The following is a 25,196-nucleotide window of genomic DNA, read 5'->3' on the forward strand; positions in this document are numbered from 1 at the left end:
ATGGATTGGCCATGCTAAATTGCCTCTTAGTGTCAGGAAAATTAGCAGGATAAGTACACAGGATTAAGGGGATAGGGACTGGATAGGATTGTTGTTGGTGCAGACCCGATGGGCCAAATGGCCTCTTTCTGCATTGTAGGGATTCTATTCTCAGATCACTCTCATTCAACTCCAGTAGATACAGTCACAGCCTGCGCAAACTTTCCTCATAATTTAACCCAATCCCCATTCCAGATATCAGAAACTTCTCCAAGCCGTTTTTGAGGAGTGATGACAGTTCTTTCTTTGATCTTAATTGATCAATTTCCTCCCCTTTAAGCCCATCTGATCGGCGGTTCAGTTTCATGTTTCCAAGTAACCTTCCATTATAAAGAAGCCATTTTCATATATATAATGGCTGTTGATAGGTTATTCAGGTTGGGATAAAGTATTGGGGTTGGTAGAACACCCTTCAACTCAAGTCCGTCCAATTTCCAGCAAGCGTCTCCAAATATCCACAAGGAGTTCTGCACGTTAACCAGATGATCTTTTCAATTATGAACAGTGAAGGAAATATTTTGTTTACGTGCCTCAATGAGGCATTGGCATCCGCAGTATTTCACGTCTTGTAGAATTATCTGGCGACTGACTTTTACGATTATGTGTTCTTTTCTTTTCTGTGGCAGTTACATCGGAAAACTATGCACCAGGTGACTCAGAATCTGATTCGGAAGCTTGCTACCCTTAACCAGTACGAAGAAGTTCTCTCAAAGTTAAATGCATCCGTCACAGACCGACTGACTGTGCTAAAGACCAAGCCACAATCCATTCAGAGAGATATAGTGACCATCTGCAGTGATCCATACACTTTAGCTCAGCAGCTTACACATGTAGAACTGGTTAGTGCTTCCTACATTTTTTATTATGTATTTTAATAAACCACTGGGTTCTGTTTAAAAGTGAAGAAAAAGCTTCTGCATTTTGTCCTTTTTAAATTTTTTATGGTATTTTTGACTCATTTTTTCAGCACTTAAGCCTCTATTCCCTAAGCTTTGGAGGTTTATGTTCACTGAGGTTTTGTGGAGAAGTGTGTGGATCTAGAAGGGAATAAGAGTCATTTAACATCATGGTTACAGTGTGTAAATGATGATTGTTACAATTGCATATTGTGTTGATGTTTCCTGAAATAGCAAACTCAAATGTTGCCATTTGGAGCTCAGTACCCTCCTGTTTATTTAGCAACATTAAGTATCACCGCAGACTGAATTAATTCAATGAAGATGGCTCAAAAATATGAAGCAGTAAATTAGCACAGGAGATTAGCAATTCAAATAGGGTGGGGTTAGCAATTTTGGAGGGGCTACATAATCTCCATTAGATGGCAAGCAAGCAGATGGGGAGCAGTTCTGCTCACAACCCATTTTATCTCGAGTGGGGAAATGGTTGGGATGATAATCGTTGGTAGCTGACTTGCTTAGGTTTAGACGTGGTTCCCGAAGACCCATATGACACAATGACCTGCAACTCTCTGCCACTGGCCTTGGTCCATCACAGTCTCTTTTATTCCAGCCCAGGTAGTGCACCATGCTGCCAGCAAGAATGTGGAGTTTGGTGCTCAGGCATACCTCCACTCTCTGCAGTGGGAGCGGAGAATCCCAGCCCTGTTTGCCCATATTAAGAGCAACCTTCAGATGTGTTACATGACAGCTGATATAAGTTACATGAGGAAGGATTGAACTGAACTGCTTTTTGGCTTATATTTGTGAAGACTGATTTTTTTTTAATTGTTTACAGATCAAGCTTAAATTTTTGTATAGTTTTACATTAGCCCACAGGTGACATCACGCAATCTTTTGACCCTGATTCAAGAAAAAGAATCTGAAAATAATTAGGAAACATTCATGGTTCATAAAATATGAGCATGTTGATGTATTAAGTTTGGCTTGCCATTGATATTGAGTTTATTTCTGCAGGAACGACTCAGTCATATTGGACCTGAGGAATTTGTTCAAGCCTTTGTGCACAAAGACACTTTAGACAACAACAAGGTACGGTTTCTCTCTGTGATTACAAACTAACACTGTCCTCAATGCTCTTCAGCTCAAGTGCCTCTCAGCAGTTGTACTTACAGCCTGCTTTTAATGTCTCTTTTTCATCTCAACATTTCTGCCATTTTTGATCTACTTCCATTAACATTTCAAACAGAACACCCTTGTCAAGCAACTTTTGATCTCTGTTCATTTCTGAACTGAGGTGTTGACAAAGGAAAATCCTCCCAGGACAGGATATAGAGCCTGCTCCATTTGCCACAAAGCCACAAGCAGCCTTTTAGTGTAGAGTAAGATCCCTGCCCCATTGTAAACCAGAAAGGATAATAAAGAGAAAATAAGAGTTTGATTTCATTTCAGGCTATGAAGAGGCAGAGAGTTTATGAACATTTTAAAAAGAGAATTGAATAAATATTTGATAACAAAAAAGAAAAAGATAGATACCTCCTGACAGAGGTGCAATGGGCTGAATGGCCTCCTTCCACGTTGCAAATTTTCTATGTTTGCTGCTAAAGAAGTAGGCTGGAATTCTCCAGCTGTTCATGCCAGTCGGACTCTCCAGTCCCGCCAGCAGCACATTCCTACCCGCGGGTTCCCCGCTGATGTGGGGTGACATCAATGGGAATTCCCATTGATAGCAGCAGGACCAGAGAATCCTTCCGCTAGGAAACAATTCGCCACCTCTCGCCGGCGGGAAACACGTAGCTGGGAGGCTGGAGAATCTCGCCCATTAACATCGGGACAGGTCTCGTATGTCAAATGATCTTTTTTGCTTTATATTCATCATTCTGATAGGTCAGACATGTATGGATAAAATACCTCCCATTTAAAGACTGTTAGCAAATGCAAAGTCCAACGTGACATTTAGCCAAAGACACCAGGAAAGGTTCAGTCACTGTTTCTTTATCTCGACCAGGGGCAGTGGCAATGAGGGGTGCATTTTGTCTCTGTATCTTTTAGTAATGGGACAAAAGAAAAAAGCCATGATTCTTACTCCTGCTTATTGTCCAGTGACTGTTGCTGAAGGTGCAAGTGGGTAGAGTTAAAGATCCTACCAGGCTGTAATGCGGATAAAGAGTCTGAGACATGAACAGCTGAAGCTTGGTCTGCCACAATGGTCAGTCTGCTGAGCTATCCGCCTGCGGCACCGCACTGCAACACAAACCAGGGCTTCAGGAAGAAAAGGAAACAAAACAGGAGGGGAAAATGTGTGTCGAACGTGTTCTCTCTTTATTTCCTTAACCATTTTCATTGGTGAATTTTAATGGGCGCCCCTGAATTTGGAAAGTACACATCACAGCATCCTGCAGAATTGTAAACAGCTGTACTTATTTCAAACTTGTTTTCAACATAAAACTCCTGATTATGCAACCCTCAACCTGCAAATACTACACTTTGGACAATATTTAATGGGGTTTGAAGGAGTGGGAAACATGGTGGATGGAATTTATTCAGAGGAAGCCGTCGAGTTTCCTCACATTGGGTTGAGTTTGAGAAATTCTGTAGGTGGTGTGCCAGCAGTGGTGTGGGAACCACCTTGCTCAGTGGCGAGAACTGTGTATTTGCATTCATTGAGGACCAAATTATGTCCAACCATCAAGGTTAAATCAGGGGCTCACAGGAAACTTGTGCCCCTTTTCCCCCTCAGTTTAAAAGTGGCATGCACCAGGCAAGGTTGTTCAATCCTTGGATTTGAGGTAGGATTTTGTCTTTGTCTAAATCAGCAGCATATGGGAGGAAAAACTGGGAGGTTCAATAAGGCAAGGCTAAGGGCTGGGGAGAGGATGCTGGTGGTCAGCTCCCTAAACAGGGCAACAGTTGTGCTGGCAAGAGAGGGGCAGCACTCAGGTCCTTAGAAGGCAGAACAGCATGGCATTGGCATGTGTGGAGGTTGGAGTGGTGGAGGAGGTGTCTGGAGGGAGCCAGGTTCCAGCCTATATGGTGGGGTCCATCACTGTAACGCTGTAATCCTCTGTGTCCAAGGGAGGCAGCTGTACCACATATTCTAGTTTAAATAATCAGGGAAGGGACATTAGCTGTGAAGCTGGGTAGGTCCTGCTAAAGGGAGGACTGATCACTGGTCTCCAATGGAAGGTTGAAGGTTACTGAACTGCGTAAAGGGGAAGGCTCCAGGATGACGGCAGGGATGTCGAGTGAGAGGGAGGGTTGAGGATGAGAGATGGAAGGTTAAGGATCTCTGACTTTGGTCAAGGATATTGGATACTTGAGGAAAAGAACAGGCTAATGTTGGGATGAAGGAAAAAAGCATGAAGGTGACAGAGGGAGGATGGCGGTAATTGGGCTGCAGGGTCATATTGTGTGTGTCTGTCAGTATGGCTGCTAAGAAAGTTCGAGTTTACAGGAGATGAGCTGGAAGCCATTGTGGAACGGGACGAGTTCTGTGTGTGGATGGCTCTTGCTTCCCCATTGGTCAAGTACAACTGCCCTATGAATGAAGCAAAGCCTGCCTTCTTCACACTGTTTACTTGGGGGATTTGCAAAATGGGTCTGATACTTCCAGTTTTATTTGCAAACTCAGGCAGTGGAGAAGAGGATTCAGCAGAGAATGGCCTTGTCTGCACAAGGAAAGAGTTTCACTCCCTCAACTTCCAACTGAGCAGGCTCGTGCTTGTTTCCCAGGTTGTTCTCTTGACTCATACATTTCATGGAACTCCCAGCTACCACAGCCTATTGGAGGGTTGGATCCTGAGTGATGGGGGTTATCCCATGAGGACGTGGCTCATGACACCATTGCGTTATCCCCAAAGCTCCACAGAGGAATGTCACAATGCAACACACAGAGGGGCCAGGGCAACTATAGAGCAATCTGAAAATATATTTCCACTGCCTTGACTGGTGTAGCATTGCAATTCACACAACACAGAGTGTCCAGGATTGTCCCAGTTTGCTGTGTCCAGCGTTGTAGTACAAACCGGCAGGAATTGTCATGTGAGGCCATGGAGGAAATGTGAATCTCCTCGGATGATGATGATGAGAGAAAGGAATATGAGGAAGAGAACAAAGATATCATGGCTCCTCCAAAATGGCAGAGACTTGTAAAGATGTGCCAGTGTTGTCAGAGCCAACTTCATCTTTAATCGTTTTCCAATTACATTACCATCGGTACCTGCAAACCTGTGCCTACTGTGTGCCCATCTCTGCCAGCCTTTGTCTAGAGCTACCTCACTGCCCACATCCACTATCCCCTAGGTGGCCAAGGTGAGTCGATCTTTATCACACATGGTAAAAAGAGATGACTGCTCTCGAGGATACTAGCTTCACACAGGCACAAAAGTTGCTGAAGCTATTGAGGCATTTTTCTGCTCCTTGCTCACATTAGCAGGCCCATGAGTGCACAAGCAGCACATCACTCCTCACACTCGTACATAACCTTGGCCAATTTCCGTGGCCTGTCATTGATGGGAAAACCAGCAGGTACTGCATGTTCAGTGATGCAGCATTGCCTTCAGAATACAAATCACACAACACACATTAACTTTCAATAAAGACAGGACTCTAACTGACTGCCCCATTGTTGCCAGCACAAGTGAGATGTCCCTCAGTACCCTTCATTCAGCAATGATGCCAATCATGAAGCATGACAGTACAGTGTGCCCTCAAAATGAGGACATCCTAAAAATATACAATACACATAATACTCAATGACCAACATACAATATGATATATAAACTTGTGCATATGTTTACAGTGTTCCAACATCCGTACCATCATGTGCTCTCATAATTTCTTGCTCACTCCCACTACACATTGATGTAACCTTGAAGGCAGTAGCTGGTGAGAGGGAAGGCTGTTGGTAGCATTTCTCCATTGCATGTGATGACCTTGATAGACATACTGCAGTGGTCTGGCAGCTTGAGGGTCCACCTCTTCTTGGAGAAAGCAAAGCACTCACAAGGTTTGGACACCATGCACACAAGGTTCTGCATAGCCTCTAACACCGCTGCCGAGTTTTCCCCTGCCAATCTCTGCATCTCCAGTGACTTTTTTGTAGTTAACACCAGAATTCCACCAGGATCTCAGTGAAGGCCTCTTGCCTGTGGGCTATTTTCCTGTACATGCTCCTTATTCTATACGCAGACCCTTGGAAAGCCTCGTGAGTATAACTGAGCTAGTGGAGGAATACTGCAAGGCAGATGATGATGCATACCCCGGGTGTTCTTGGTCTTCATCAGAAGTAGAGTTGTTGCTTTGCACCATGGACTTTAGCCTTCTTTACCTCTGGCAATGACCTATAGTGGTGAACAAAAATAAGGACATCAAGCAGCTCAGTCTTTAAGGAAACCACAAGGTTGCACATTTCACTAATGTTTTAATGTCTCAAAACTACACTGGGGCCTTGTTCACTTTGCTGGCTGACTCCAGCCTCACATCTGCAACCAACTAGCTGCTCTGCTTCCCCGCACTCTCCAGGGCTTCCGCTTCACCGGATGGTAAAACCTTCAGCTTAGTCATTCCTCATCTAGACTTGGCTCTCTCCCTGGCATTGAAGGTCTCCTTCTCCTGCATGACAAAATGGAGAGTTTGACATGTCAAAGAGATACCTAACCCCCCTCATTCCTGTTGATTCTCATGTCACATCCAGGCCACACAATCGAAATGGTACCCAATTACCGTAGCATGCACTAACTATCATACCATTTGGCCTCTTTAGCCATGGATAGCCATGGATAAAACATTGGCTTCACCTCAGCTGGAGTATTATTGTCCACTTCTGTGTATCACACTTGTGTGTGTGATGGGGGATATTTGATGGCAAATGTTGAGAGGTTGGGAGCTGCAAACTGAAAAATAATCCAAATGACCCTGCAGGTGGTGAATTGACATTCAGATTTGGCACCAATTTTCCCAGCCATCAGAGATTGGCTGCTTGAGGAGGCGGGCTTTTATAGCCCCTTCAGGGTGGGTTTTTTCTGGCTGCACTCACTCCCAAGACTGAAAAATCCCACCCGAGGTCAGTGGGCCTTTGCATGGTCCTGTCCCACCCACTATGATTTCCATGGTAGGCGGGACAGGAAAATTCTGCCCCAGCCCTGAAATTGAGTCAGCTGATGGCACAGGTGAAAATCTGCCCCGTCACACGATTGGCCATTGAGCGCATGCCCGTCGTCCGCACTTACGATTTACTTTGCAATTGCTTCCTGGCACATGAGCAGACTTGGCCGCCTACTTCTGGAGCCATCAGGAGCTTCCACCCATTAAATGCTGTGCCAAACCCTGGCAGATCACTGTGCTGCTATTTTTGGCTATGATTAAAGAGAAAGAGAATTAATTAAAAGAGCAGTGGTGCTGTTAAAAATAGCATTAATCTGCCGCTATTTAAAACAAAGTTCAGAACTAAGAAATCAAGATGTGCAATTTATGCAAAGTATTAAATCCTGGGCAATCACTCTGATAATCATAGTGCTTCTACGCTGCACCAAGCAGAACACTAAATCTGTTTACCTCTCTTACAGAGGGAATATGATATCTCATGAACTGCAATGTTGAACTTTACACAGCAAATAATGTTGCCTTTTGTCAAGCACTGAAACTCGATAGAATGGAATAATGACTTAGTTGATGAGATTCATAGTGCGCGATGTTCAACAAGTTTACAAAATGTTTGGAGGCGCCATTCAAAATCCAATTACTTTTGGTTGTACCGACATGACAGGAATTTTGGAAAACTGACCTGCTGCTAATGGCACAAACTATATTTGATGCCTCATTTACAATGGCAAGGAGTTAATCCTTGGGTGGTCCAAATTCTGCTTTCAAAAAGCAATGCTGAAATCAAGATTTGTTGAACAGCTTCCTAATCAAACACATTCTTTTCCAGGGCCTGAAAATTATGCTAAATGCCTTATCTTCCTCACTATTCCATTCATTCTTTCGTCTGCAGGCTTTTAAAACCCAAGTTTGACATCAGATTTCAATCTTCCCTGAGCCTCCTCTGTTCCAAAGAAAGCAACCCCAGCCTTTCAATCTATCCTCATAGCTAAAATTCACCATTCCTGGTTCCTTAAGCTATTCTGTGTCCTCTGTATTGTGATCATACCCTTTAATGTGGTGAAGAGAACAAATCAGGATACCAGTTGAAGTCTAAATAATGGTGATTTACACAATTCTAGCATAATTTCCCTTTTCCTACCCTCCAGGGAAGTACACTGTATACCTTCTTAACCATTTTATCTATCTGTCAGTTTAAAGTTTATTCATTAGTGAAAGTTTTTTAAGTTTATTTATTAGTGTTACAAATAGGCTTACATTAACACTGCAATGAAGTTACTGTGAAAACCCCCTAGTTGCCACACTGACACCTGAGGGAGAACTTAGGATGGCCAGTGCACCTAACCAGCATGTCTTTTAGACTGTGGAAGGAAACCGGAGCACCCAGAGGAAACCCATACAGATATGTGGAGAATGTGCAAAATCCACACAGACATTGACCCAAACTGGGAATCGAGCCTGGGTCCCTGACAGTGTGAGGTAGCAGTGCTAACCACTGTGCCACCGTGCTGCCCTGCCACCTTCAGGGATCTGTGGAGACACACTACAAAATCATCTTTTCCTCTATACTTCTCCATATTCTACCATTTTTAGTGTATTCACTTGCCTTGTTTGTCCTCCACAATGAGTTACCTCTCACTTTTCTAGGTTGAATTCCATTGTGTCCTTACAGCTAGGTCCACCTCACCAATCGATGCAGTTTACAGCTTTCTTCCTCATGATCAATACAACCAATGTTGTGTATCCTGTAAATGTTTTTATCATCCACTTCCCCACAATAAAGCTTAAATCATTGATATATATCGATATGGTGCCCTCAAGTTAGAAACCCCAGAGACAGACTAGTGACCTGTTCCAGGAATAATTAGTTGCAGAAATAGATGAAAGTCTGACCTATGTACTGTTAGGTGCAGGAAGATTGAGAGTGAGAGATATATCGTAAACAGAAATGGACTGCATTCTACGTGCATTTTAAGTTTGAAGTTTATTTATTAGTGCCACAAGTAGGCTTACCTTAACACTACAATGAAGTTACTGTGAAAATCCCCTAGTCACCACACCTTGGTGCCTATACGGGTACACTGAGCGAGAATTTAGCATGGCCAGTGCACCTAACCAACACATATTTCAGACTGTGGGAGGAAACCGGAGCACCCGGAGGAAACCCATGTTGTGATTGGGATGACAATATTATTTATGAGTGAGGCATTGGGTTGGATCAAAATCCTGCTCGGGGTGGAGGTGGGGCTCAGCTAAAATCCTGTTCAGTGGGAGAGGGGCCCAGCCTAAAATTCAGCTAAGTTGGGGAGGGACACAGTTGAAATGCTTCTTGGTGACTCATTTTAGGGGTGCCAAAATTTGATGATCTATTCTTCTCAGCTTTTTGGCTAAGTTCAAGCGTCATCAGATCAAGTCCGTGATCAGATAATGCCTGTTGTTGTCAACTTGGATTTTGTATGTCTCTGGGGGCCGTGAATTGAATTCAATGTGAATTTGAAATGGCTTTTGGAGCAAGGAAGGAGATGGACAGGCTTACCCTGTCTACTGTGTGTATTGGCTTTGTAACTTGGAGAAAGGAATATTTCTAAACCTATTCTTTGGGTGTGTTTGGGTTGTGTGGCAGTTTGCCATCAGCTTCACTTGTCTTTTTGCTCATAGGGCTTTCATGCTCTCCTGAAAGTTTCTCAAATGCTTCCCTTCTGAACATCATTTCAGAGGATTTTAATCTTAGGGTGTTTCTGCTTCATGCTCTTTGTTCTCTTCCTGTTGAGTTTGGATGCCACTTGTTTCTTTCATGATGTTCTTTCATAAATGTGCCAGAATCAACTTTTAGGATTATCTATTTCATTCTTGTTCACACTTGCTCCTCTTTTTCCATTAACAGTTTATGCTGGCATGTTTTTATAAGGATTGCTATGCTTTTATTTATGAAATGGGATGGGAGTATTCTGATTCTATGTCTTCTGTGTGAAAACCTGTTTGTTTTACTTTTATTTCAGACCTGTTTTAATGATCTGAAGAAAACGAGTAACCTGGAAGCGTATGTTGAGTGGTTTAATAGACTGAGCTATCTGGTAGCCACAGAGATCTGCATGGTGAGTCAAGTCTCACCACGTTTCAACATTGGAGTTGTTTCTCTGTGCCTGTCACAATAATTGTCACTCATTATTATGCATTTCCACTGTCAGTTCCCTTTAGCGAAAGGTACTGTTTCATCTGAAATCCAATTTTCTCATCTGTCATTCACAGCCGGTGAAGAAGAAACACAGGGCACGGGTAATAGAATATTTCATTGATGTAGCTCGGGAGTGCTTCAACATTGGCAACTTCAATTCCTTGATGGCAATTATTTGTGAGTATTGCTCATAAACCGAGATTAAATGCATATAAGACAGATCAATCAAGTTGGTAGCTCCTCATTAAATTCCAGCAAAATTATTTGTAAAATCTATCTGTGATATGCTTTCTAAGCTGTAATCAGGCACAGCCCTGGCACCTAACAATCAGAACATCCAGCTATAGATAAGCTATTGTATATGAGCTTAATGATCAGAAAATAACAGGAAAACAAAGGGCAACCATCTATTAAATCTAGAAGGATGTATCACATTAGCTTATCAGATGTAAATTGTCAATAACTTTGACACTGGGGACTCTTAACAAAGCATTGCAGTACAACTCATGTCTTCTGAGTTACGTTAATGCAATGTTATCAACACAGCTAATCATGTACTAGGCTATATCTCAAGGGCATTTGAGAATCAGTCAAAACAAATTATACTGACATTTTATAGATCATTGGTTGGACCACATCTGAAACAACATTTTGAAATTGTGAGCACCTTACTTTCAAGGTGACATTGATGCATTGGAAACGGTCCAGATGACTGACAGGGATAATTTGAGGCCTGAGAGCTCACTGTTACGAAAGCAGACTCGATGAACTGATTATTTTCATTCAGAAATAATTGAGTGCAGACTCAATCCAAGTTTCAAAACAGTGGAAAATGATAAAAAGGTTATTTAAGTCAGTTATTCAGTTTGGACTGTGAATGCTAAGTTGTAGGAAATAAAAATAAAGTAGCGTTTAAAATTAGAAATAATTATTTCCCTCAATAGAATAAAATAAATGTGGATTAGACCACTAGCTGAAACAGATAATCATATTTCTGCAAACTTAAAAAGGCTGAATGAAGACAAATCTGCTTAGAAGTGTGGTGATGGTTCTAAATACAAGACTATGATAAAAAAAAATTGGCTCCTGAACTTACAGGGCTGGTGTAATTGCTATTCCAGGAGGGTCAGGGGTAGTAGGTATTTTGTATGTTTTACCTGTGCTTTAACAGGGAAAAATATTCCAAAATATGGCTGGAATTTTCCAGCTGTTGACACCAGGGGGATCTTCTGACATCAAAGTGCAATTACCTGTTCTAAAAAAAAGATTGCAACACACGTGGACTAATGGGATTTCCCTGGAATATACAGCTAGCAGGAGCATTTAAGAAACTGGGTAGGATTTTCCAACTGCGCTCAACCCCATGGCGGGAAAATCCCACCCATGGTCAATGGATCTTTGTATGGCCTGGCAGGTGGGACGGGAAAATTCTGTCCTGTGTTACCAAGTAGGAGAGAAATTAGGGAATGCTCTCTCTCTCTTTCTGAAAAGTATTGTGCCCCAGTTTGCAAAGTAACAATCTTGAGAAGAGAAATCTACTGAAAACCAAGATCTTTTGGAAATAAAATGTGGAAATCTGCTCAATACAACTACACCCAGGAGTTGAACAAAATGTGGAATTGCTGCTTTGAGATCAGCCAAAGCACAGCTAACCATATTTCTGTTGCTTTATGTTCTTCACAAACTGTAAAAAAAACCATAACGGTATCCTCTTATTCTACCACCCGTACGAATGTGTGTGTGGGCCCAGGGAATGTATGTGATATATGAATGGTGGTTGCAATTTATTTTCATTTGGGGAATGGTTTGGAGTGAGTGCCTGTGAGTGTGAAATCAAGTGATGGTGATGTGTCTTCATCAGCACTCCTTTTTTGGAGTTCCTCTGAAGCCTGATAAGGATGCCATTGTTGGGTATCTGAATGAATAAGGGCACAATACTAAGGTTGTGGTGCAGAGATGATGGGAAGGTGGGAGGTATATGCTTGAGCCATTTGCAGCTTGCAAATCAGAAGTGGGATTGGGGCATGGTGAATTGGCAAAAGGAAAATTAGATTTTTTTTTACTCATTCAATGGACATGGGCATCACTGGCAGGGCCAGCATTTACTGCCCATCCCTAATTACACTTGAAAGGGCAATTAAGAATCAGTCACATTGCTGAGGCTTGGGAATTACATGTAGGCCAGACTAGGTAAGGATGGCAGATTTCCTTCCCTAAAGGACATTGGTGAACCAGATGGATATTTTTACGACAATCGATAATGCTTTCATGGTCATCATTAGACCTTTAATTCCAGATTTCTATTGAATTCAAATTTCACCATCAGCAGTAGTGGGATTTGAACCTGGAACTCAGAGTATTACTTTGAACCAGTGTTCTTATTTCTCCATTTCACTGGTGTTCCATTTTAAAGTATACAAGACCAGTTCAGGCCACTGTTCCTGTTTCCCCGTTTTACTGTTTATTTTTACCTTCTGGGTGGGGAGCTACCTTTGTTGCTGAAAAACTGGGGGAATGGGGTGGAAAATCCCAGCCATTATCAGCAAAGTACATCTCAATTTTTCCTGGAGAGTCTGTGTTGTTAATCTCTCTCTCTCTTTTCTCAAGAATTTTGAATGTATTTTGGTGACTGAGGAAGCTCTCTCTTCTGCAGTGCATGAACTAAAAAGGGGGATCTTAATGTTTCTCTTTTCAGCTGGCATGAACATGAGCCCCGTTTCTCGATTAAAGAAAACCTGGGCAAAAATCAAAACGGCCAAGTTTGACATCCTTGAGGTAAGTACTACTGGTACAACCTGTAGTCCAATTTCACACATTTATCGTTTGAGAAGTGTATGACTATAGTACAAAAAGGATCATTTAAATTTAAATAAAGCTACTAGGCACCACTCGATGAATGAATTTGTCTTCATCATCTACCATCACAGAAATACATCAGTTAATATATTTATAATCTACCATGTGTTTTATTGGTTTCAGTGTATATATGCTTTGAACTTAGAATCTGTGTAGTGCAGAAAGAGGCCATTTGGTCCATCTGTCTTTCCAAAAGAGCACCTTGACCCCTATCCCCATAACCCCAACATGGCTAATCCACTTAACCCATACATCTTTGGACTGTGGAAGGAAACCCACACAGACACAAAAGAACATGCAAACTCCACACAAGAAGTCATCCAATGCCAGAATTGAACCTGGATCCCTGGAGTTGTGAGACAGCAGTGCTAACTATTGTGCCACCAAGCCGCTTTCAGTGGCGCTAAAATCACTTCTCAGTCAAAATGTATGGGTTAAATTTTCACTCGGTTACACTGGTCTATTCAGAGTAATTGTTCTGTAATTGGCCAAAGCTGGTGCAAAGGATCAGGGGATTTTAAGCATGAGTTAGGTCCAGTGCATTTTGAGTTTTCATGGGGGCTTTGCAAAGAACATAGAGGCCGTCCTTTCAAATGTGGAAGTGGTGGCCAGCACTTCCCCTCTGGTTTAAAAAACATTGACAAATATGATCATTGCAATCTCCCCTAGCAACCCTCCCTGATTAATTCATCGCAGTCATTTCTGACCCTTCAAGTAACTCGTAAGTTTTATAAAGTTATTAAATGTTTAGTTTACTAAGGAGCTGACTACAATATGCTAATTAAACTAATAAATGGCTCTGTAGTTTGTTTGAGAATAATTTCCCTTTCTTTTAAATTGAGTTGCTCACCAGTGATGAACTCAGTAGTCTTATTAAAATCTCACTTTTTGAGAGAAACCCATTTTCCGCTGTATTAACAAATGTTATCACTCTCAAATAGCAAAAGGAATATGCATTAATACAAGACAAAAATGAACAACATTGTCCTAAAATATGGCCTAATTGCAGTGATTCAAGGAAGATGGCATCCCTGTGACTATGCGAGTGAGTTTGAATGAAAGCTTGAAACACGGCTTCACTTCAGAAATTACTCCAATTTGGACCCGGATTACCAATAGCACCTAAAGGATAGAAAACGCTGCCCTATAATGTTAATTGATGTAACAGAAAATTTTCTGTTTTTCTTTAAGTAACGGGGCAAAGAATATCAATTGTGTGACAATATGAAGAATGTGCAGTATCACCATGCTATTGTAAATAGAAAATTACACTAAAAACCACTGCCAGGACTCTCCCAAAAAATTCTAAGTCCCCATTGTTTGGGAAAATGGGAGTAAGTCACACTGTTTTTTTCAGTGTGATTTCCAGAATGAATCACCAACACTCTGTACATCACAGAGTGCCCTGGCCTGATTCACCTTGGAAATCTGTGGATGTGGCCTATGCCTGCTGGAGAGGCCAGCAGCATAGCGCTGAGCGGGTCACTGTGCATGCGCCAATCTCTCAACGCAGGGCAGTGGTACCACATTGCCAGCCTCCCTGTCGCCAGACAGTCCAATCGTTGACCAGCCTCACAAGCACCCCCATTGCTGGACTTATGATCCCTCCCAAAAATGATGGCAGACCTCCAGGATCTCCCTGGGCCAGTCCCATTTCTCTCCCAATCCCTGGCCAGCCCTGATTTCACTGACCCCTCATCCGGACAATCCTGACCCTCCCCCCTCCCTCTAACTTGGATGGCTAGCCCTGGTCACCTCCTTCCCTCTCCCAGTCATCCCAAGTGCAAAGTGGCAGCACGTGGGGCAGCAGTGGTTAGCACTGCTACCTCACAGCGTCAGGGACTCAGGATCAATTCCCGGCTTGGGTCACTGTCTGTGTGGAGTTTGCACATTGTCCCCATGTCTGCGTGGGTTTCCTCCAGGTGCTCTGGTTTCTTCCCACAGTCTGAAAGATATGCTGGTTAGGTGCATTGGCCATGCTAAATTCTTTCTCAGTGTACCTTGAGTGTGGCGACTAAGGGACTTTCACAGTAACTTAATTGCAGGGTTAATATAAGCCTACTTGTGACACTAATAAATAAACTTTAAACTCAAAAGTGCAAATGGATTTGGAAACAGAAGAAAGCATCCTTGTTGCTGTAAAAGCCAAAAGAATCCGACTGGTTCATATTTCTCACTGTCCCTTTCTGTTACGCTACCTGTCTGCCTCTCATCATATTTCCGACACACATCTACCATGACCCTTGACAACACTGTTGAATAATTGAAATAAAATGCATAATAATAAGTTAATAGTTGGAGATGACACCACTAGGATAAGCTTCTGGGATCACTGTTTACAAATGTTTGCCTGTACGTGCAACACTCAACTTTTTTTTTGTAAAGTTTGCTCACTAGCTACATTCTTTAAAACAGCGAATGCTTCACATCAATTTTAGTTCCTTGTTTAAAGCAAAGACTATTATTTTGTTAGGTTCCATATATTGTGCTCAGCTTGAAAATGTCAAAATTGCTCTTTAAGTTGGTTTATCAGGTTGTACTTTCTCTCTTGCCAATTTATTATCTCAATTTATTATCTGTTGGGATGTACTTTATGATCACCAAATTGTCCCAATTAAAATCAGAAAATCATGACATGTCATGACTGGAAACTTGTGTAAAGCTGCTCTCCTATATTTCTCCACTAAAGATTGACCCAACTCATATAAATGTTGTTCTGTTACCTTTAGGATCCTTATAGGAGGCTTATTAATTAGAAAAAATAAAATTGTATTTTCAGATTAATCAGTTAGAATATACTTTGTAAATGTGGGTCACAATTCTCCAGTCTCCTCTTGCCACCACTGCCAACGAGAATAAAGAATTTGGTGCTCTGTCAACTCTTTGTTCATTCAGCAGGGCTGGAGAATCCCAGCCGCAGGCGAGGTTGGGGAATTCTGGCTGTTAATTCTGATGTGACTCACCTGATGAAAGAATACTGCTCTGAAAGCTTGTGTAAACCTGTTGGACTTTAACCTGGTATTATGAAACTTCTTACTGTGCCACCCCAGTCCAATGCCAGCATTTCCACATCATCTGATATACGTATCACTGAATGTACTTTTCTAATCCTCAGCATCAGATGGATCCTTCTAGTAATTTCTACAACTACAGGACAGCTCTACGAGGAGCCGCTCAAAGATCAATGACAGCCCATAGTACCAGGGAAAAGGTAAGAGATATATATACGTGGTTACAAATAACACTAGTGTAGGGTCTTGCGACTTCTGATAGGAGTTTTAGAAATATGAACAGAGCATTCTTGAATTTATTGAGCTGGATTCTGTTCTCAATGAAAAAGGAATGAAATTTGCCATTCAACTCATTGACAGCTACTCAGTGACCTTTTTGAGGGCTTGTCAGCAGTGATTTCCTGACCCACGGTCTGTTTCAGTACAATGCCATCTGTAGGGGTTCTGCTTTGTCTGTGAATGAGGTAACCAACAGCAGACTGAGGAATTTCATTGAGGGCTGAAGGTCCTGCACTGTGCTGTAATGTTCTAATTATCAATAAGACATGCGGCAGAGTCGAAACCAGGGAGCATAAAGCAGGAAAGATGAGTTTAAATGCTGTAAAATGAAGGGAAAGAAATAAAGGAGACAAAGAGACAGGCAGAAAAATTATGAAGAATTATGTCAACTTTTAAAACATATTTCCAATACGAACAAACCCCTTCTGAAGAAATGAGACTCCTCAATTGTAAAAAGAAATCTTCAGGTCAGAGGGGATGTGCGAAAGTAATTATTACCTATTGGGCCAATAAATCTCACTTACCCTGAAATGCACCAGCTTGAATGTTTCAACCAGTTTTAGTGCAGAGGAAGTGGGCATATACAACAGGTTCACATCTTTGCAGACATTTCAGTGCCATATCTTATCAACAGAGACTACCAATTGTGCAGGCTATGGCAGGACAAGCAGCAAATTCTTCCATTGTGGATGGGAGAAAGGAGATAGGGTTTATTTTTGGATCAGAAATCCACCTCTGGTAGGAAATTGACTAAAGTTGTATATTCCACATGGGTAGCCCTTCATTGGTACGCAGTCAAGTTTCCTTTCTGCTCAGAACCAGCAGGAACGGAGGCAGGTCAGCTAAAGTTAAGAACTCATTTAACCATCCCCATTGCAGCTTTTACTGAGGCTACTGTTTGCCCTGATTGAGAGATCAGGTTGTGTCAAAGCCTGCCACCAAGGTGAGAGTCAGAGGCTTGGTATCCAGAGTAGGGCTGGCTGTTGTTCCATCAATACTGACCTGGGTCTAACGTTGGAAGCTGTTAGGGAGAAGTGGCATAGGAGATTTCATCACTACTGGGCCCAAAATTGTGGCAGCCTTCCTCAACACTCTTCTTGTCATGGCAGGAGAATGTCTTTTCTGTTCAAAGTTTACGTGATGAATGCCGAAAATTGATTGTATCTGCACAGCACCAGGGGCATTCCCCACCCCCATCACTGAACCTCCACAGAATGCCCCGCTGACTTTCTTTTGGGGCTTGTTGCTGTGCCCTGGGACAGTAATGACTGTCTCCTCACTCTTCACACCCCCATCATATAATCTGTCCTGAAGGCATGGGAACCCATTGCACTCCTTTAAAATTATAGGCTGCAAACCTTTACAGATTCCTATGAACTTTTAAACAGTTTTAATTAGCCTCATTTGAGAAGAACACGATTCCCGTCCCTCCCTTCCCCCACACTGCTGATTATTGCCAGCACTGGGAACACATCTTGACATTGACACGTTGTCTTGCATTTCTATTTTTGCACCCTCCCCCCACCATTTCCATTGCCAACTTCAGAGGACCCCAAAATTTCAGTTTAAGATATCTCCCACAGCAAAACAATTCACTGTGCATATGCAAGCTCCAGAAGTTGATGTTCAATTGCCTCCATCATAACATGAGCGCTGACAGCATCATTGTTATTCTCATCACAAATTCTGTTCCATTATTTATCAGTCATCCCTCAAATTGGACGTTAATGCTAGATGAATGAATATACTGTCCAGAGTAATCAATTCAAAGTGTCTAGTTTCTTAAATCATTTGTTTATTAAGAGGGTAAATCAGTAGCTACTGGGAATTTTTATTCTCCCCCTACGACCACTCCCAATTCCGCATCCAGATGGCTGATTGCATACTCTTTCTTCCTACAGCATTGCCAGGGTGCCAGGTGGGAGCTGCCAGGGTCCTAAGTGGGCATTGGCAGGTGGGCACTGCCAGGGTGCAAGATGGACACTGCCAGGTGGCACTGCCCAGTCAGGCTCCCAACCACCCAGGGGCTTCAATAGCCTCCATTCCCCTGGTGTGGCCATGGCATCTGGCATCCGCTGGTGGAGAACAGTAGTGATTCTTGCCAGCGTGACATCTCGCATCCGGGAGGGGGAAAGCAGTTGTGCCAGATTCCCTAATAATATGAAATCCAGGCACTCTCAGGGCATGAAGCCGTTTTCACCCAGAAAACAGGGCTGGGAAGGTAGCAATTAGTGTGAATCGGAGTTTTGGCCTCACATTATTTTCCCGACTCGCCTTGCTGATTGACGGGCTGGTTAAGATCGCACCCAATATCTCCATTAATGTGACAGGCAAAGAAATTTCATGCAAGTGTATTAAGTGGTTTCCAGTTAGTATTTGCATAGTGTCAGGGCAATCCATTATCAGACATTCACCTTGTGATCTGCTGCATCTTGAGTAATAAAATACTCCTATAGATTTTATCAAAATGTGTAATTAATAGTTTAACTAAAAGACATGCTCCTCAACTGAAGCTTATAACCAATTTTTATTTAATGAGACTTATTTGTATTTTTTTGACAGATTGTAATTCCTTTCTGCAGTCTATTAATCAAGGATATTTACTTTTTAAATGAGGGTTGTGCCAATCGTTTGCTGAATGGTCATGTCAATTTTGAGGTGAGTAATGCTGATGTTGCCTGTCCATTTCTGAAGTATTACTGAGAAGAACCAAGAGGCAAAATATTGAAAAATTGAGTCAAACTCGAGTTTTTGGAAGAAATAAACACTTCTTTGCAAAATCATGCCATTCACAGCTGCTCTTTAACCATTGTACAATGTGCTGCTTAACACTATAAGGATCATTTTCCAATCCATCACTGGCTGATGTGAATTAAAGGGGGAGGGGGGGTAGTTTTCCTGTCCGTCCAGCCACAGGAATCAGAGTGGTCAGGGGGCAGACCATGCAAAGGAACGTTGACCTCGGGTGGGATTTTCCGTTTTGGGGCTCGCGCGGCTGCAAAATCCCGCCCACGATTTTCCCCTCTCCAGCTTGTCCCTTATTCATTGATCTTTATTTATTTACCACAATTAATGTGACATGTAACACACCCTGAAATATCTTGTATCCTTTTGGTTCCCACCTTAATCTTTGGTCCGTTCCTACTGCTTCCTATGTAGCTGATATTGGTATGTGTGTCAACATGTGTATGAGTCTTCATTTCAGTTGATTGTCCTTGGGATGTTTCTGCCTTTGTGAAATCTTCTGCTAAACTATTCTTTCTTAACTATATCTTTCTCTTGATATTTTATTTATCTAATGTCCCCTGTTTGTCTCTCTGTTTGCCCTTGCTAAACCCTGCTGCTTCAGTCTGCAGTCATCTGTTCCCTATCGCTGTCCCTTGACTGCATCTTTCTGCTTGTCCCTGACAGTTTACGAACAGCATCCATGAGCAGGAATTGATTTCTTCAAGAAGGAACTTAAGGGTAGACAGTACCAGGGCTGCTGTCACATGACTGCTTAATGTGATGGTACTAAATTCCTGTCCTTAGCAAAGATGTTAAACCAATAGAGTAAATGTGTTATTGACTCCATTAAAACTATGGAAAGAATCATTTTAATAATGTTAAGAATTTACACAAGAGCATGTTATTCTAAACAATATTCTGTGAATTCTGACCTCATTATCAACTCTGCAGGCAATATGCAATATTTTGCAGCACTAGAGAAATATCAGGAATAAACAAAGCTGAAAGACTGGATAATGCAGTGGTTTGAAACACTCCCTTAGCGAGTGTATTGATTCACCAGCTAATCAGGCCTTTACCTGGCATCTCACTGTCACAATGTCACAGAGATTAGAAACACAGTGGAAGAGGAGTTTGAACCTGATTTCCAGCATGTTGTGACTTTGCTTGTCCAAACCACAAATTCATTACAAGAAATCCTTTTTCACCTCACAATAATAGGTGCTGGTAAATTACCATCTTCTTTCCTGTCAACCACACATTTTTTTAAATACTAAATTTGAATGTCTAATGGTTACTTTACCTTTCACGTTCTCCTTTGCTGCTCAGAATGCTGTGACCTTCTTGGTTCAAGGGCTCCTATGCCCACAAAATTTAAAAGCAGCAAGAAATATAGACATGCACTTTAATATTCTCTAAGATTATAGTTCAAACCATTGCACAAAACTATTTAATTTATTACTTATGATTCTTTTAGAAATTCTGGGAGCTGGCAAAGCAAGTCAGTGAGTTTATGACCTGGAAACAAGTGGAGTGCCCCTTCGAGCGTGATCGCAAAATTCTTCAATATCTCCTCACAGCTCCTGTCTTCTCTGAAGATAGTAAGTCATTAGATACATTGGAAAAATGCATTGAGGTGATATTGTGAGGTGTTGCATTTTGGAAAGTCAAAGCGGGATAGGACTTATACAGTGAATGGTAAGGCCCGAGGGATGTTGAAGAGCAGAGGGACCTAAGATTACAAGTTCGTTGAAAGTGGCGTTACAGGTAGACAGGGTAGTGAAGAAGGCATTTAGCACTCTGGCCTTCATCAGTCAGGGCACTTATTTTAGGAGTTGGGATATTATGTTACAGTTGTATAAATCATTGGTGAGGCCACATTTGGAGTATTGTATACAGTTTTGGTCACTCTGTTACAGGAAAGACATTGATAAACTGGAAAGAGTGCAAAGAAGATTTACGAGCATGTTACCAGGACTAGTGGCAAAGAATGGATTAGTGAATTGTTCATGTGGTGATGTATGAATTCTAAAGCAACTCTCAGTCACTTCAATATAAAGTGAATGAAAACCCAAAAATCAAAAGCATTGAGCTCGATGAAGAAAACTTCTAGAATCAATTTAGTTTTATTAGCTTTTAAATCATCATACCACCACACAAATTTGGCAGGCACCATCAGTTTCATTAATTTTACAGCCTGAGACACTGTGCATGGCAATAATGTAAGTTTGATTGAAATATAATTATTCCTATGCCCACAAAATACAATGATTCTAACACATTATTGTTCATGTTTAGATTTCAGAGAACATCTGTTCTGTGTTTTTCCATTGAAAAACATTTGATTATGTTTTCACCATACTTGGCGAGCAGTTGTTAGCTCAGTGGTAGCATTCTCTCCTTTGACTCAGAAGGTTCTAGTTAAAGCTACATTCCTGGAGATTGAGAACTTAATCTAGGCAAACACTTCAGGCAAGCTTTTGGTTATTTGCCTTGTATCTTTATGTTGCTCGTTATCAAATTTTGTTTGATAATGCACTAATGAAGCACTTTGGGACATTCTAATACATTGAAGGATCTAAAAAAATTACAAATTGTGTTTGGAAAGATAAAACTGATTTTCTAGGATTAATGAAAGAATATCAAATTGTAACTTGTATTTTTCCTAGCATTAAAGTTTCTTTTCAAAAGTCTATAATCCATTAGAACAGTTGAAACAGAAATATGCGTCATTACATATAGTGAGTTGGTTATCTGGTGACTATATAACCCTGAAATGCTGGTAGCCCTAGCAGAACTTTTATCCATTTTAGAGTCACGGATATATACAGCTCAGAAAGAGGCCCTTTGGCCCATCTTGTCCATGACCAGTCTTAATTCCTCTCCCTATTCATGCTACTGTGTCACTTACAATGCATCACTGCATTAGCTGCATTTAGCTTGCTGCTATAAAGCATCAACATTTTCTCGTGTTTCTATTCTTGGGGCTAAAGGGATCAAGGGATATGGGGAGAAGGGGGTAGGCTCAGGGTACTGAAATTGATGATCAGTCGTAATCATAATGAATGGCAGCGCAGGCATGACCTATTCTTGGTTCGAGTTTCCATGTTTCTATGTCTTCATTTTAAATGGACTAACATGAGTGTTAGAATAGCAAAGAAATGTCATATAAACTCATTAAGCATTTACCCTCTAATATTTCAGACTGTAATCTCAGAGGCATCAGGATTTATAATCATATTGGCTGGAATTTTCCAGCCATTCACGACCTGCTGCTGCTGCAAGTAAGGATTACCAAATCTGCGTTCACCGCAGCAGGACCAGAGAATCCTGTCGGGATGAATGGCTGGGGAATCCCATCCGTTTACTTTTCTCTGCACTCAGAAATAAATTTGGTTTCAGTTTACAAATGGTTACCCTTAAAATGTTACATCCTACCCTCAGTTTCAAACAAAGGATCTAAGCGCAGAGTTTTAATCTGGACTTTTGCACTGATATATGTCTGAATTGCATGCTATAAATTTCAGGCTCTTACCAATTATCTCTCATGTACTCAGTGTTAAGAATCACTCTCATAAGGGAGCCCTTGATCCGTGTGAATCTACATGCGACCTTACGCACAATGCCTGCCATTGTAAAGTAGCCCAGTGTTGAACAAACCACCCTAGTCTTTGCAATTTGCTTGCTGAAAATTACATAAGCCTTCTAATATTCTTCTGGCCTTTGAATAACATCAGAATAAACACTGAGAAATAATTGTGTCTAAGTTATTTTGTTAAACATAAAGATTAAACAGCATCTATAAAGATTAATGATAGATTTCACTGCATACAGAATACTAAATTTATACATCCTCAGATAGTAAATAATAGAGACCCTTCAATTTGCAACCTCTCCTAATAATACTGAAGCCAGTCCAGTGGCTGGACAACAATCACCAGCTTTACTTTACCCTCATCTTCACATACTCCCCTCTATGTAGATCATGGAGCCAGGAAAACTAAAGTACTGCTGCAGATGGAAGTGAGACTTTCTTCCCATTGTCCTTCAAATTCAAATTGAAGCAAATACAGTCCAAACTAAAATCTTTCCCAATTATGTAAAACTGTCAAACATACATAACATTTAAAGCTCAGGTTTCTGCTGATCCACAGCGACTGGGACACTGAATCAAAGCAAAGAGCTCACTAGTTCATTGAAATGTCTGTCACCATGGACACAAACCCTTGGGTATGTCACAAGCTATATCTCTTAATTATGATCAAGTTTAACTTGTTTCTAAAACCCAGAGAGGTGGACAGTAAGATATTTTTCACACTATTTTCTTTGCACTAGTTTAGTTTATTTATTAGGGTCACAAGTAGCTTACATTAACACTGCAGTGAAATTACTGTGAAAATCCTCTTGTTGCTATACTCTGGTACCTCTTCAGGTACACTGAGGGAGAGTTTAGTATGGCCAATGCACCCAACCAGCACGTCTTTCAGACTGTGGGAGGAAACCGGAGCACCCAGAGGAAACCCACGCAGACTCAGGGAGAATGTGCAGGCTCCACACAGACAGTGATTCAAGCCGAGAATCAAACCCAGGTCCCTGGCACTCTGAGGCAACAGTGCTAACCCCTGTGCCACTAATGTTAGAACAAAGCAAGCACCTTGGCTCCTTGCAACTTTTAGGAGGATTACGTTCCAGAATGGATTAAATGTGAATGTGTCCATGGCAGATGGATACAGAGAAATGGCATGAAAACGGAATTGAAGATAGAACTAAGAGTTGTTGAAGAGTTGCATCAGAACATGTACAAGAGCCAAATGACCTCTAAAGTTAAAAGTTTATTTATTACTGTCACAAGGCTTCCATTCACACTGCAATGAAGTTACTGTGAAAATCCCCTAGTGGCCACACTCCGGCGCCTGTTCGGGTGCACTGAGGGAGAATTTAGCATGGCCAATTCATCTAATCTTCACATCTTTGGACTGTGGGAGGAAACCAGAGCACCCAGAAGAAATCCATGTGGACACAGGCAGAACATGCAAACTCCAGACAGACAGTTGTCCAAGCTGGGAATCGAATCTGGGTGCCTGGTGCTGTGAGGCAGCAGTGCTAACGACTGTGTCAACATGCCGCCCATTTTTCAGTGCTGCAGCTTATTTGTGTCTAAGATAAATAAGAAATTTAAGTGGCAAGTTTTGTTTTAGATTGAAATTGTACCATTAGTAATGTGTTATTATTTCTTCTGTTTCTCCTCAGCACTTTACTTGGCATCCTATGAGAGTGAAAGCCCTGAGAACCATATTGAGAAGGAGAGGTGGAAGACACTAAGGTAGACACCAAACCTCATGAAACAACAATTTTAGTCTGTGGGTAATTACAAAGAGAAGCCTATACTTAAACCCCTCTATAAATCCTAGATAATTACATATTTCCCTTTACTTATTTTTGTTTGAGGATCAATGGGATCAGTGTGTTTTTGATCTGTTTACTTAGTGATTGTGTGCTTTTATTTTAAATCTCCACTGAAAGTTTGCCAAACCAGAGCAAATACTTGAGATTGAAAAATTGAAAACAAAAGGAAATCGAGCATTTACTTTGCAAATGGATTTTACGCAGACTAATCCCTTTATCGGCAATGGTATGGAGCAGGCATTCTCAAAGGGTCCTGCCTGCCCAAGATCGTTCCACTCTGCATTTAGTGCAGAGCTTCATCAGAAAGCTCGTAACTATCAGTAATGTGTTTGTTGATGAAAATAAAACAGTGGAAGAAAAACCCAGACTTTAAACAGGAGTGGGTAAACTTCATACCCTATACTTACTCCCGAGTTCACAAAACAGTATTATTTTTATATTAATCTGCCAACACATTGGCTTCAACATGTCATGTTTTCATGATGTGTAACACTTTCATGCCATGTAATTCAAGATTGCAATGTTGATCCACTCTGTGAAAATACACAACAATTTGTTACAGTAAAACATCTTTAAACATGTAAAACAACCCAAGGTACTTAATGGGAGCATTATCAAACAAAATTTGACACCATGCCACATAAGGCAATGTTAAAGCAGATGACCAAAAAGTTAGGTTTTAAAAGGAAGAAATAAGTCAATAGA

General features: G+C 41.4%; 1 protein-coding gene across 3 annotated transcripts in view; it reads left to right on the forward strand.

Annotated features, from left to right (window-relative positions):
- The window catches only part of rasgef1ba (RasGEF domain family, member 1Ba), a 63,622-nt gene that overhangs the window by 34,488 nt on the left and 3,938 nt on the right, over positions 1-25,196 (forward strand). For all 3 annotated transcript variants that reach the window (XM_080198882.1, XM_080198891.1, XM_080198873.1), the window contains 9 exons: positions 666-878; positions 1,953-2,027; positions 10,037-10,132; positions 10,287-10,389; positions 12,908-12,987; positions 16,184-16,279; positions 18,921-19,016; positions 20,563-20,686; positions 24,336-24,408. In XM_080198882.1, the coding sequence (XP_080055008.1) occupies positions 666-878; positions 1,953-2,027; positions 10,037-10,132; positions 10,287-10,389; positions 12,908-12,987; positions 16,184-16,279; positions 18,921-19,016; positions 20,563-20,686; positions 24,336-24,408 (956 nt within the window). The remainder of the gene's footprint in view (positions 1-665; positions 879-1,952; positions 2,028-10,036; positions 10,133-10,286; positions 10,390-12,907; positions 12,988-16,183; positions 16,280-18,920; positions 19,017-20,562; positions 20,687-24,335; positions 24,409-25,196) is intronic.

Source organism: Carcharhinus amblyrhynchos, chromosome 1 (genome assembly GCF_965287045.1).
Source record: "Carcharhinus amblyrhynchos chromosome 1, sCarAmb.v2.hapA, whole genome shotgun sequence".
NCBI lineage: Eukaryota > Metazoa > Chordata > Chondrichthyes > Carcharhiniformes > Carcharhinidae > Carcharhinus > Carcharhinus amblyrhynchos.